Here is a 13,850-nt window from a genome sequence, read left to right on the forward strand (position 1 = left end):
GGAGTTTCTAGACCTACCTCAAATTCCTGCTGTTTGGATTCCTGCTACAAAATTAAGGAAATATAATACAACCCGCCCGCCCTATCATTTCCTGCTTGGAAACACACAAACCCAGCTATTACTCCTCCTACTTTAAGGGATATAAGAGCAAAAGTGCCAAACTTCCATTGAATTTTAACAATATGCAGGAGCCTAACCATAGGCTTCTTTTAAAAAAAAAAAACCTAGCCTACATGCTATTGGACAATAGCAGGATCTGCACACTCTTTTTGCTATGGCCACAAAACACTCCTTTCTCCCATCTTCATTGCATTCAGTGTCATTCTGAAAGTGGCTCCTAACAGCCATAGCTACACTTAATGTGGGGGTGGTAGGGGCAGGTATAGGAGGGCTTGAAAATCCCACACAACTCAGCTACCGTGAAAAGGAAGAAAAGGGTTAAACATTTTAACTACAAAAAGCATAAATAATTAGGGCAGAGCTAGAATGTGACAAAGAACAAATGGGTTCAAGTTTAATTCAAAAAGACAGGATTCCAGCAGATGCAAATGGGCTTAATAGGACAAAATATACATATAAATTGACAAGTAATTTGTGAGGGGGGGGGGGGGAAAGGAGTTGTATTTCATTCTCTCCTCTTATTTGAGAGTCTCTTTGGTCAAACTGAGCTTTTCAAGGAAGAGAGAGTTGTCTTTTTATGTGGTTGTAGAGTGCTAATATGTAACAATGCCTACACAGGTTTAAACAACTATCAACCTACATCACCGCTCTAAAGCTTCAGTACTACCCCTACCATATGAAGTCAAACAGGAATAGAAAATAAGAGCATATCCTCTTCATTCCCCGAAATGGACAGAACTAAAATTTCTGGGAGGAAAGTATAGGAAGATGGTCAATAAACAGAGACTGTTCCCCCAAGGAGAAGTGTAGGGACTTAGGCATAGCTCTGCGTTTAGACTTTATGCATGCAACTGTCTGCAAGTTTGTCATTGACAAGACATCACTGTCAACTTGGTAGAGGAAGGAGATTATGTAGAGCCCACTTTTTGGGGGAGGGAAGGGGGAGAAAGACAAGTGCTATACTGATGCAGTATTAAATAGAGGAGAGCAAAGACAGCAGGGGAGTAAGGGGTAATATACCACAGGGCTGAACTCTGAAGTGCCCCAATTCAAATAGGGTTTGTTGAGTGAAGGCAGTAGGTTAGTACACACTCTGCATTCGGTCCCAGCTGTGGACAATGAGTAGATGCCAGCAGACTACACAACACTGGAGACTCACTGGTCCAGCTATGACTTTCTGTTTTTTCTTGGAGCTCATTTACTAAGAGATGCCTAACATTCTCCAGAACCTAACAGATAGAATGTAAAGAACGCTAGATATGGCTGCTTATACTGACTATTATAACTAGCAAAAGTTTGAGATCTGCTGTTGCAATACTACTCTATGCAGCATACCTAAAGACGACCAGAAAGGCCAATGCTAGTGTTGCTATTAACCTCAGGAAAATGCCACACAATGTTCCACAAGTACTCCCCCTAGGAAGACAAAGTGTCACATAAGCTCCTGCTGCACTCTGTCAGCCAAAGTAACATGTTAAGCAACTGTTGACAAAGGTATACTCTGGACACAAATTCCAGCATACTATTCTCTGCCTTGCTACAGATTCCCTCTGTGGAGTTAGGCAGGGTCACTTAACTTCTATGAAATGGAAGAATAAACCTGCCTCATACAGGAGTGTTCTGAAAATTAGTTTGACACGCTTGTTTAAGATAAATGCAATTCCATTTTAAAAATCAATGTGACTACTTATGTTAGTGCCCACCAGTGTAACGGCTCCAAAATCTAGTCCACTGAACAGAAAAAAAAAGTTTCAGTGAAAACAAAAAAAAATTTTTAAATCTAAATCCCTGCCTGGAGCTGTTAACCTCTCCCCACCATGTGTATCTTAGCCCTACAGAGCATCTTCCAAGGGCTTGGGTGGCAAATGTACAATGGAGGATCACCCCACTACCCACATGAAAAGGGTGAGATCCATGTGCAGATTTGGGGATTATGATCTGGTCCAACATCTCTTATGTTTGTGTGCACTTTATACTTAGTACATAAGATGTCACTAATTGAAGATTTCTCTCCATGTCCTAGGAGCTCACTTAATGTATTTTTCAGTAGAAATTCTCTTCATTTCTGAAAAACATTTCTACTGGAAAAAAAATGTTAAAATGAACTTCTTATGCAAATGTCATAACTTATGTCACAGTACTGAAGAGCTCAACAAAATATTACAATAGCATTATTTGACAGTTTTCTAAGTGCCAGCCAAAAAAGCGAAAGGAGGTCATTTAACCTTTACATTAAAAAAGAACTGGGCTATTCAATGTTCCAAATGCTAGATATCAAATAATCCAATTTGAACTTGTATTACGCTGCATGTATTTCTGCCATTCAAATCTTTTTCAAAAGCTAAGACAAGAGTTAAACTAATGAACTGCAGCAACATTTCTCATCCACTAAGAACAGACAGCTGCATGTTAGAGATGTGTTATCTCAGATTGCAATAGTTACAGAATTCAGCATAGAAAAGGGCTTGGAAATGGAAATATAGGGTGAAAAATTAATATTGTATTACAGTAATACATGCACTAAATGTCTGATGTTTCATATTCAAGAGTGTTGGGATATGAGCAACAGCAATGAACAAGGTAAACAGCCATTTTGATACATCACATCTCAGAAAGCAATGGTTAATTCTTTAAAAATGGGTGAGTGAATTTTTTGTTGAAGAAAGGTGCTGGTTTCATAGTCCTGGAGGCTAGAGCTCTCTGTTTATCCTCAGAATAAACAGAACATAGGCAGCCAGCACTGCCATTTCCCCCATACACTGCCCAGCCATTGTGCTTCAACCCTGACAGAGGCGTTGCTCAGGGGTGAGAAGATAGTTGTGTCCATGACTCATTCAATTCTCAGCTGAAATTGTCAATCAGGGAACCTAAGTGTGGTGGTATTTTCCCCCACCTCTGCCCACTCAAAGAGAAAGGGACTGAGACCCATCAAACCTGGTTCTCAAAGACCAATGAAAAACACTTTATTGTTATAGAAATGCCATTGTTGAAGGCATTATTCAATTCTTAAACATCCACTGAGGTTTAAAAATCTAAATTTAAAGTCAAGGGAAAACTTCCCAGAAATGAACAATATCAAAGAACTATGGATTTGTACTGCTATGTGGGATAATGCTTTATAAATGAAACATTTGATTTCCCAGTTAACTGACTCATCTCACTGCAGATCTGTTTTTATATAATAATAAAAAAAAACAAAAATACAAAAAAGGACAGTGAGAATTATCCTCTGCGTAATACACACAGGCTGAGGTCATTATGGGTTTTGTTACATCCGTACATTTAAAGAACTGTCTGCTCTTTCCAGAACAGTCCCTGATTTGTTCTTCCTTTTTAGGATGAAAAGGCCAAGGGGTTTTCCTTGTAAGGAGTTTACAAATATGATAAGAAACTGGTTTCCAAGTAGAGAGGCCTTAAACAAAAGTTTTGGCAAGGAGGTCTTCCTGTTGCTGCTGGTGTAGTGTTCCAATGCCCACTGCTGGGGCGGGTAAGGGAGGTCTACTCACAAGATGGAGCTGCAATTAAAGTTCAAGAAGGGGGGGGGAGTGATTTAGACTGATGTCTGATTAAGATTTATTTTATTCATTTAACTAACATGATTCTATGCCATTATCACCATGGCACTTGAATGCCTCAAAATAAATGAAATACAAACACTGGATCCTCGAGTCCCACATATACATGATTCAGGAAGCTATTGCTGTTCTTCTACTAATCAAGAAGTATCTGCTTCACCCTAACTCAACAATGGGATGACTGCCTGAGTAAACTATGCCCCCCAAGACCAAAATATTAAAGGTGACAATCCACCCCAAGGAGATTTCACAGTGGAGAACCCATAAGGTCCTGAAAAGTTCAGTTCCAAGAATGAGAGCAAAAGTGCCTCAGCAGATCTTAACCACCCCGCTCACTCCACCCGCTCCTTCCATCGTTTGCTCTCCCTCACCCTCACTCACTTTCACCAGGCTGGGGCAGGGGTGCGGGCTCTGGCCTGGGGCCGTGAGGTTTGGAGTATGGGAGGGGGCTCTGGGCTGAGCCTGTGGCTGGGGAGCAGGCTCCGGGCTGGGGCAGGGGGTTGGGGATGCAGAAGGGAGTGCAGGGTACAGACTCTGGGTGTGGGAGAGGGCTCAGGGATAAGGCAGGGGGTGGAGGGGTGCAGGCTCCAACCAGGCAGCACTTACCTTGGGCGGCTCTCAATCAGTGGCGCAGTGGGGCTAAAGCAGGCTCCCTGCCTGCCCTGGCTCCGCACTGCTCCTGGAAGCGGCCGGCATCTCCCTGCAGTCCGTGAGGGGAGGGAGTAGGGGGCTTTGCATGCTGCCCCCGCCTGTAGGCACCACCCCTGCAGCTCCCATTGGCCACAGTTCCTGGCCAATGGGAGCTGTGGAGTTGGTACACGGAGACACCCTGCCCAGCCCAGTGGCTGCAGGGACATGCCGGCCACTTGCGGGAGTGGGACAGAGTCAGGGCAGGCAGGGAGCCTGCCTTAGCCCCGCTCAGAGGTGAAAGTAAGCCAGTTCACAGCTGACTGTACTGGCAGAGCTGCTGATGACAGGGGCCAAAAGAGGCAGCTTCCCCAGGCCCAGCAATTTAAAAGGCCCGGGGCTCTGGCCCTTTAAATCACTGCTGGAGCCCCAAGGTAGCACTAGCGGTGGCCGGGAGCCCTGGGCCCTTTAAATTGCCACCAGACCCCAGGCAGCATGGGCTGGGCTGGGCTGGGCTGGGCTGAAGGGCTGCCTGGGGGAGTCTGGACCCATCCCCGCCCCTTCCGCCCTCCCCCCCCCTCCACACCTTGCTCAGGACCCCAGCCGCCCTGCGTACTTAAGTTACTTTCACCCCTCGCCCTGCTGGACTTTTAAGCTGCCTAAAATCTCCCAGTTTGGCTTCAGTAGCCTCCTGGAGATAGAGCCTGATTCTGGAAGACTCCCGGCGAAACCGGGAGGGTTGGCAACCTTATGGGCGGGCGGGGACAACCTCATCTAGCCATTCTATATGGGTTTAGGCATGCTTTTTATTGAATCAGGTCCCAAAGGCAAGACAGGTGGGGGAACGCCTTGTTTGTGCATCCCACTGGGGCTTGGGCACTGAGCTGCTGGGCGATGTCAGGAGTTGGGCACCTGTGCACAGCAGCTAAAATTCAGAGGCCTCAGGGACTGCAGAGGTGGAAATCAGGGAGTCTACATGACTAGGTGGCAGCTGCGCAGCAGTTTTGTGAATGCCAGTGGTACCTAAATGTTGGACTTAGGCACCTAAAATGGACACCTATGCCCCTACTACTTGGGCCTGTTTATCTTGTCTGTCTATATCGTAAACTCTTTGGGGCAGGGTTTCTCACTGTTCGTAGAGCACCTCACACTACGGGCCCAATTCTATCTGTGACCACTAGATACTATTCTAACATATATAATAGCCTAAGTTGGAATATTACACTTATTTGAGGGGTTTTACATTTAAGAACATTAAACTAAATCACTACTAATTCCTGGTAGCAAAATATATATAGTAGCTAAAGACTCAAACATAAATTTAAAAAAAGATTATTGTAAACCTTACCTTACATCCCAACTGCTTCTCAAACCTTGGTGACACGAAGGCCCAGGGACCCATGTTCTGTGGCTCCTCCTGACTCCAAATAAAATCTGTGGGAAAGATAAGAAGCCATGTGTTTGTATATTCCATATATACACCAACTGACCTTCTCACTGAATACAGAAATAGGTACTAATGAGCCTCTAAGCTAGTTTTCTTAGATGTATATTCCCATTCCATCTACAATGGTCCTGCTATGACAGCAAAAGCACCACTCTTCAGTCTGAGGATTACTAGACTGGACTGACTTTGTAACCACACAATGCTGCCGCTAGGGGTGAAAATAAATGTGGATAAAAATTCATATTTTAAGAACAAATTATTCTTCCCATTTTCTTTTGTTCCTCTACCTCCAAATCCTTGCATTACAGAGAACACTTCCATGTGCTTTGAAGGATATCCCTCCCACCAAGCCAAGGGGTCCAACAAAGGTGATGAATAGGAAAAACACCAATTAACTGATCTGCAATATTTGTTTAAATGCATGTATTGTAAAATTAAACCATTGTATCAATAAGCTCTTTAGGGCAAGGATTGTCTTAGTCTGTTTGTACAGGGCCTAGCACAATGGGAACCTAAACTCAACTGGGCTCCCAAGTTCTACTGTAATACCAAGTCAATTTGTACCACAGCCTTCTGCTGGATAGATTCAGAACTGCTTATTTGCATCAGAGGTTCCATACCGGTATATTCCCTTATGGTGCAAGTAATAAGGACTTGTGTTTCTAAAGCTGCAGATCTAAAGTTGTATCTATGGGGCGGGGCGGGGGAAGACAGGGACAACAAAACAAAACCAAACCTAGGCCTTTTAATCCTAGAACAATGTGGAACAGCAACATGTGGAGTTCCTAGATGGCCATGGATTTGTTTCAATACTTTAAAAGAGGTTAAACGCAAAGTATAAAGATCTGCCTGACCTTTGGCATTTTTGTACTTGTTCATCTCTTGTTGTAGAGCTTCCAGGGGGAAAGGACACAGTTCTTCTAGTCTGACGATAGCAGTACTGTGCTGCTTCTCTCCTAGTGCCTCTCTCTGTTTCATCAAAGCATAGTAATGCTTGCCAGAACACAGCACCACTCGGCTGATGCTAAAAGGCAGAAAAATTGAGGGGTTTTCAAGTACAGCATTTTAAGAGAGAACTTACAAGGCCACTTGTTATACATTAAATCCTAACATCTGGACAAGGCCAAAGAGCTGACTATCAGATCAAAAGAAAGAAAAGAGGGCAGAAGAGAAAGGACTGTCCAGCTATTAAGTTCCCAGTCTTGGATCAAATCCCTGCTCCACCCCAGACTTGGGCAAGTCACTTAGTCTCTGTGCTTCTGTTTCCCATCTGTTAGATATGGATAGTAGTACTTGCCTAACGTATAGGGTGTTAGGGATAAATACATTAAAGATTCGAGTCATTCAGATTCTATGGTGGTACTTTGGCTACTATCACTATAGATAGAAGCTTATCCAAATAGGGCTCTTAATATTCCTACCTAAGGAAGGGAAAGAGACAAAACATACTTTTGAAATATAGTTCTCTGCTCCAGCCATGGTTCTCATCTCTACAGCCTCCTCACTTCAGCATGTGAAGTGTTCAAAGAGCAATAACAAAAACTATTATTTTTCTCATAAAAATAGAAGCAGAGTGGGGGATTCATTTGTTTACGAATGAGCAGCACTAGTCAATGTCAAGCACATGATAGGCAGAAGCAAGATAAACCATCAAACTCAAGCTCTCTGAATACACCTGAGCTCAGGCCTCAATGATTATATCTTATCCACTCCTGCTGTTTCATTCCTGGGGCTTCTTTACCAATTGTCAGTTGTACTGAAGTTTCTGGTGGTGTAAGATATGCCCATCAACTATGCAGAGATCACGTTTCCTAAAGATTAGATCAATCTCCTTTATGTGCAGTGCAAAACCTTCAGGCCTAATTCGGCCCTCATTTTCATAGAATATCAGGGTTGGAAGGGACCTCAGGAGATCATCTAGTCCAACCCCCTGCTCAAAGCAGGGCCAATCCCCAGACAGATTTTTACCCCAGTTCCCTAAATGGCCCCCTCAAGGATTGAACTCCCAACCCTGGGTTTAGCAGGCCAATGCTCAAACCACTGAGCTATCCCTCCCTCCATAGGGGTGTAAATCCGGGCTAACTAATAAAATCAGTGGAGTAAGTTTTACAGAGGTGACAAGAGAATAAAAGGACCTATAATTCTATCTTAGGTCTCCTACTGATCCTGTTTATTTTTTCCTTCATAAAATTATCAGAAACGAATTTTCAAGGGGGAAAAAAAAAAGGCAAAAAAACCCAACTTATTTTACAGCCAATTATGCTTACATGCTGTTTCGAACTGTGAGTATTAGAAACAAGAATCAAGTTACCTGTTAGGATCCACTGACAAATCACCAATTACAGGCTTGAATGTTGTCCCTGGGGCCATTTCTTGAAAATTTGACACTGCCCCCTAAGAGGGGAAAAAGTAGGATATTTAACTTGTGGTTTTCAAATCTAAAAATCAACGTGCTGTATAATGATTAAAATATGATCCCGAAGACCCCCACCCCACCCACCCCCAAGTCTGGTACTACTTGTTATTGATCAGAAAAGTTTGTCTGTCAGTTGTTTATAGGGATTCTGAGTTTCTTGGCCTAACATTCATTATTAACAATGGCTACAATCAAACTGATTAACAGCTGATGCCAAGGGATTAAAGAGACATTGTCAAATAAATTTTAGCCCACAGATTTAGATTAAAATTTTACTGAAACTATTATGAAGAGTTATCCTTTTTTTTTTTTTTGGATTTCCAGGATTTCCTCTCACCCTCTTGAAAGGGCAAAGGGTGGAAGAATTAAAAACAAACAAAACAAAAAAACCCCCGACATTCTTTGCCAACACTGAATGCCAGAACATAGTAGGACATTTCGCTAATGGCATGAGAACCGGGAAGTGAAACTCACCAATGTAGTCTCAATATCTAAGATGAGTGAAATGGAAAAAGCAAACGTAAGTGGAGAAAGTCAAATTAGATACCATTTTAACTAAAATCCTTTTGAAAACCACTGTAGTGTCAACATGGTAAAAAAAACCTGTGTGGACACACTTATATCAGCGTAAAACTGTTATATTGGCTTAGCTTGCACTGTCAAAGTTTACAGGTGCAAACTAAACCAATATGTGCCATGTTTAAATATATTTGAGAAGGCCAATGCACAAAGTTTGAACCAGTTTAAACTGATGTAACAGTGTGTTTTAGAGTAGGTCTTGAACGGTAAAAGCAAACTAAAAGTAATCCTAGCAGAAAGTGTTTCTACTTACTGGAAATCTGAGTAGCATTTTGGGAGAAGCAACAATTAAAGGTTTCCGGAAGTTTCGGATCATCTGCCTACGGAGCAAATGGAAATACTGTGCTGGGGTGGTTGGATGCACAACTGACATGTTCACGTTGTCACCATCAACTCCCTCTTCTGCACTGTCACACATCTGTGCAAGGAGAACAAAATAATCCCTCACCAAGAAGCAAGCTGTCAACCAAACATGCTTGATACAGCACAAATGACTGAGGTACAATCACTGGTGTTTGTACAGGGAACAGATATACACTCCAATATGTGCTGAAGGTCTCAATTTACAGGAAAAGGCGATAAACAAATAAAGTCGCTCTAATTCTTTTATAAAACATTGCTAACATCTCAAGTAAACTACAAAAGCTTTGACTGTGGTGTAACCAGGACCCTTGATTCTATTGTTTTTAAAAGTGTAAATGGGCTCTTTTAAACAACAACTTCTGTATTTGATCCCAGACCTCCCACACACACTGCAATCACCTAGTGAGTTTGTAAAGCACTTACGGAGTTACACAAAGATGTATTATAGCCTTTAAAAATAAAATATTTATAATGCAACGGTTTTTAAGACAGCAACAATGGCAAAATGATAATATGCAATTCTGAAGTGCTTTCCAATAGAGGATCCCAACGTCCCTTTGCAAACATTAGTGAATTCAGCCTTAAAACGCATCTACATGGCAGGTAAATATTGTTCCCATTGAAGGTCAGTTTCCTGATTGGTTAAATGGCTCATCTAAGATCACATATGAAAAGTTTGTTTCAGAGCCTAGAATAGAACTGCAGTCTCCAGACTTGCACCTTAAGCACATGATCACCCTTTGTCCCAATCCATGCCATTTCTTTTTCATAGCAACCACCTTGGTTATATGATCTTGCAGAGACCTAACATCAACGCCAAGCCTTTAATTCAAGGTGGATAAAAATCCATTATCTTAAAAAAATACATTTTAAAAAAAAAATAAACTGATTTAAAATTAAAATTGAACTGATGACAACCTACATTAAGGCTTAAACTTACAATAATCTATTAAGATAATTTAAAATGGAATCAAATATTCAAGCAGTGCATGTTTACTGCCAAAGTTTTACAGAAAAGTCAAACCACTGAGCTTGTGGAATTCTCTGCCTGAAGTTTTAAACTAGCTTTTGACAACATTAGCCTTTTCTTCTGGTGCAAAGATAACGTGTTATTTACTTCATTTGACTAGTTCAGTTCAATTCAATGACTAGTTCCATCCAAAGTTGAAAAAATCAATTCGGAGTTGAAAAGAACAGGGAAGTTTGTTTTCATCTACCAATTTATGAATAAAAAATAAGTTCAAGAGGATAAGATCTATTGTTCTAAAATCTGGAAGGACATAACCACCAGAAACAATCAGTTCAGTACAAATAATTCCTTTTAAAAAATAAAACCTAATTCAAAAAAAGTGTTCTGAATTCACGTTTCAATAAACTCATTTTTTCATAAAATGTACTGATATATAAGGAAAGTTTTCTTTAATGAAAAATAATTTTACATGCTGTTTTTATACATTTAACTCAATTTCAATTTTCATCGAAATGCAGCTTGCCACAAGTCACAAGTAAAAAAATTAGAGACAAGATGGGTGAGGTAATTTCTTTTACCTCAATTTACAATCAATTTCTGTTGGTGAGGGAGACAAGCTTAGAAGAAGAGCTCTGTGTAAGCTTGAAAATTTGTCTGTTTCACCAACAAAAGCTGGTCCAATAAAGGATATTACCACACACATCTCTAATATACTGGGACTAACAACTACAACAACACTGCAAAAAAGTAAAATACAATCATCTAATAAATAAGAAAGGCATTTTCTATTACAATAAAATATTTTCTAATATAATAAAAATGTAAAAAATTAACCTACATTTATTCAGATTCTTTATTTATACAATTAGTTAAATAAATGTGTATAGATATAGTGCATCAAAAAAGGATCAAATTTTGCGCAAAGGCTGTATTTAGTTGCAAATCAGCATGTTTTAATGGTTACCAATCAATGAGAATCAACCTCTCTTTGGAAAATAAAAAGGGCAAATGCAAAACAAGATTAAAATTAATGATTTATATCTAGGCTTCCCACTTGCTGATTTAAATCAATCTATACTGCTTGATTTGACTGGCAAGTGCTACAGGCATGTATCAACTTTTAACAGAACAGCCTTCCTGAAGCATCTGACATTGACATGCATTGACAGAGGGTATGATACAGGCAGGTGTGTCCAGCTACCTGTAAGAAACGTTCCATTCGGCAGGAAGAGTGTTCAGGGCCTGCACCCTCATAGCCGTGGGGAAGAAGAATGACTATCCCGCTCTGCAGGAGCCACTTAGCTTCACCTAAAGAAGCAAGGTCAGGAGGGAGGAGAGAAGAGTGTTACACAGAGTATAAGTCAACATTATACAGAGTCACTTGGTAAGTCTATGCAAATCCTCTCCCAAAGGTTTACACACACAAAAATATCTAGCAAGATATTGTCTTTAATTAAACAAAACTATGCAACTTCCTGTGGGAGTTTTGTACTGTCAGAATTTCACTACTTTGATTATCTGAAAGTCTCTGAGGACACTGAAGCCTTTGTGTAAATCAGAGACGCTTGCTTCTGAGGAGGATTCTAAGTCTGCAGTACTGACACTAATTCCTCTGTTTCAATTATAAATCCTAAATTTGGTTTTAAAAATTGCACCAAAAGTTACAGTAGAATCCTCTGAACTGGACAGTGTCATCCTGATTAGGCAGGTGTTCAATTAAAAGCCTCTTAAAAAAATCCAAGAACATTTAAAGTTCAACAAAACATACTGAATAAAAGTGATTCACTGCATGCCATCTTTTTAAATATTTATTTGGAGACAGGCTTCTATATCAAAATACCAGCGCTGAGCATTTCATACCTATTTAACCTCTAGTAAGTCATTTCTTAATCAGTTGCCACTGTTGAAATGTGTCCATCCGAAGCAGAGTGTATGCTAACACTGTCCTGCTTAAGGATCATTTCCTAGTCTCAAAAAGAACGAGGAGTACTTGTGGCACCTAAGAGACTAACATTTATTTGGGCATAAGCTTTCGTGGGCTAAAACCCACTTCAGAGACATGCAGTGGAACATACAGTAGGAAGATATATACATATACATACATACACACACATATACATACACACACACCATGAAAAAATGGGTGTTGCCATACCAACTATAATGAGACTAATCAATTAAGGTGGGCTATTATCAGCAGGAGAAAACATTTTGTAATTGATTGGTCTCGTTATAGTATGGCAACACATTTTTTCATGTTCTCTCTCTGTGTGTGTGTGTGTATCTATATCTATATCTATCTATCTTCCTACCGTATTTTCCACTGCATGAATCCGATGAAGTGGGTTTTAGCCCATGAAAGCTTATGCCCAAATAAATGTGTTAGTCTCAAGTGCCACAAGTATGCCTTGTTCTTTTTGCTGATATAGACACACATGGCTACCACTCTTGATTCCTATTCTTAGTTTGCCAGTTTCCTGGGAACTATGTCAATTAAAGTGCCATCTCAGATTAAGTCTAGTGTGCTGGACAAAATTTACAACTCAGACAATTCCTTCTTTCCAACAGAAACTGAAGTCTGTGATAGATAGTTCGTGGTGTGTGTACAATTAATATATATATTAAATCTATGTCCAGTTTATCTCTCTCTCTGTGTCTGGTTGTAAATTCCATTTGTAATGGTAACAGACATTGTGTAGCCATTTTGTAGCAGAAATTTGACACATAGTGGAGCGTTTACGTTTGGAAAGCTGTGCCAGAGCATTCACAGGCCATCAACAATGAAGAACTCTCCCCTACTTCAACAATGGGATTTCTGCCAGCAGAGCCTTTAACCTTGAATGGGCTCTTTCTTCACAGAAACCTGTCAGGTCAGAGAAGAGGGTGGGATGGATACCCCTCCCCCAAGCACACAGCTGAGGGAATTGCAGTTTCTCTGCTTGACCACCTGACCCAGAGGCGGCAGGGACTGTTAAAAAGGCAGCTTGCTTTCTAAGCCAACAAAGCCCTTCCCTCACCAGAAACAAAAGACCCGGAAGGAGTGGAGGCAGGATGGACTTTGCCTCCCCTAAGGACTTGTATCTGACCCAGAGAGTCACAACAGGAGGCAAAAAAAATCAGACTAAGGAGGATTGTGTTCAGGAGTTTGTGGTTTTCCCCACAGACCTATAATTCTTCTGCTTTTCAAAAGCGTGTGCTTGCAAGGAACCCTTTGCTAAGCCTTTGCTTTCCTTGCTTTACTGCTACATTGTCCCTGAAAGTGGTAACTAGCAACCAGAGCTCCCACAGCCAAGTGGTCTTTGAGGGGCAATCGGTCCAAGCAACTTGTGCTTTGGACTTCCCGAGCCCCCTAGTTCCAAAGGCTAGGTAGCAAGAATGTGGGGTCCTACAGCTCAAGGAGGATGTCAAACATGGGATCTGTATAACCGTTTTATCCTTTCAGTGCCAACTGTCAGAGGGCCCCCCCATAGCAAGCCTGATACACTTTTTGCCTCCAACACACTTGTCATAATATGTATCTAAAAAGGTATCATGTATGATATATGTAAACTGATGCCATGGTGGTCCTGAAAATCATTGTGTGAAGCATGTAAGGGTTGTGTACAAAGAGATGTGTTCTGGAAATATGTTCGGGAGGCAGTGCATGAACCCAGCCTGTCCTAGACAAAGGAATATGTACCTACCTGTCTGACCGGCTTGGCTACAGGTACAGGACAATGAAACTACATTTATATATAAAGGCTAACAAAGTTA

The 13,850-nt window shown here is 41.1% G+C and overlaps 1 protein-coding gene across 2 annotated transcripts in view; it reads right to left on the reverse strand.

Annotated features, from left to right (window-relative positions):
• Positions 1-489: 489 nt before the first annotated feature.
• DHTKD1 (dehydrogenase E1 and transketolase domain containing 1) overlaps positions 490-13,850 on the reverse strand; it is a 42,654-nt gene continuing 29,293 nt past the window's right edge. The window contains exons 12-17 of one of the 2 annotated variants that reach the window (XM_039519429.1): positions 11,299-11,405; positions 9,018-9,182; positions 8,081-8,163; positions 6,624-6,793; positions 5,671-5,756; positions 490-1,536 (exon numbers count right to left, since the gene is read on the reverse strand). In XM_039519429.1, coding sequence (XP_039375363.1) covers positions 1,456-1,536; positions 5,671-5,756; positions 6,624-6,793; positions 8,081-8,163; positions 9,018-9,182; positions 11,299-11,405 — 692 coding nt within the window. In that variant the 3' untranslated portion in view covers positions 490-1,455. Of the gene's footprint in view, positions 1,537-3,058; positions 3,636-5,670; positions 5,757-6,623; positions 6,794-8,080; positions 8,164-9,017; positions 9,183-11,298; positions 11,406-13,850 lie in introns of those variants that run through there. The other variant, XM_039519428.1, reaches the window with a different exon arrangement.

Source organism: Mauremys reevesii, linkage group 1 (assembly GCF_016161935.1).
Source record: "Mauremys reevesii isolate NIE-2019 linkage group 1, ASM1616193v1, whole genome shotgun sequence".
Lineage (NCBI taxonomy): Eukaryota > Metazoa > Chordata > Testudines > Geoemydidae > Mauremys > Mauremys reevesii.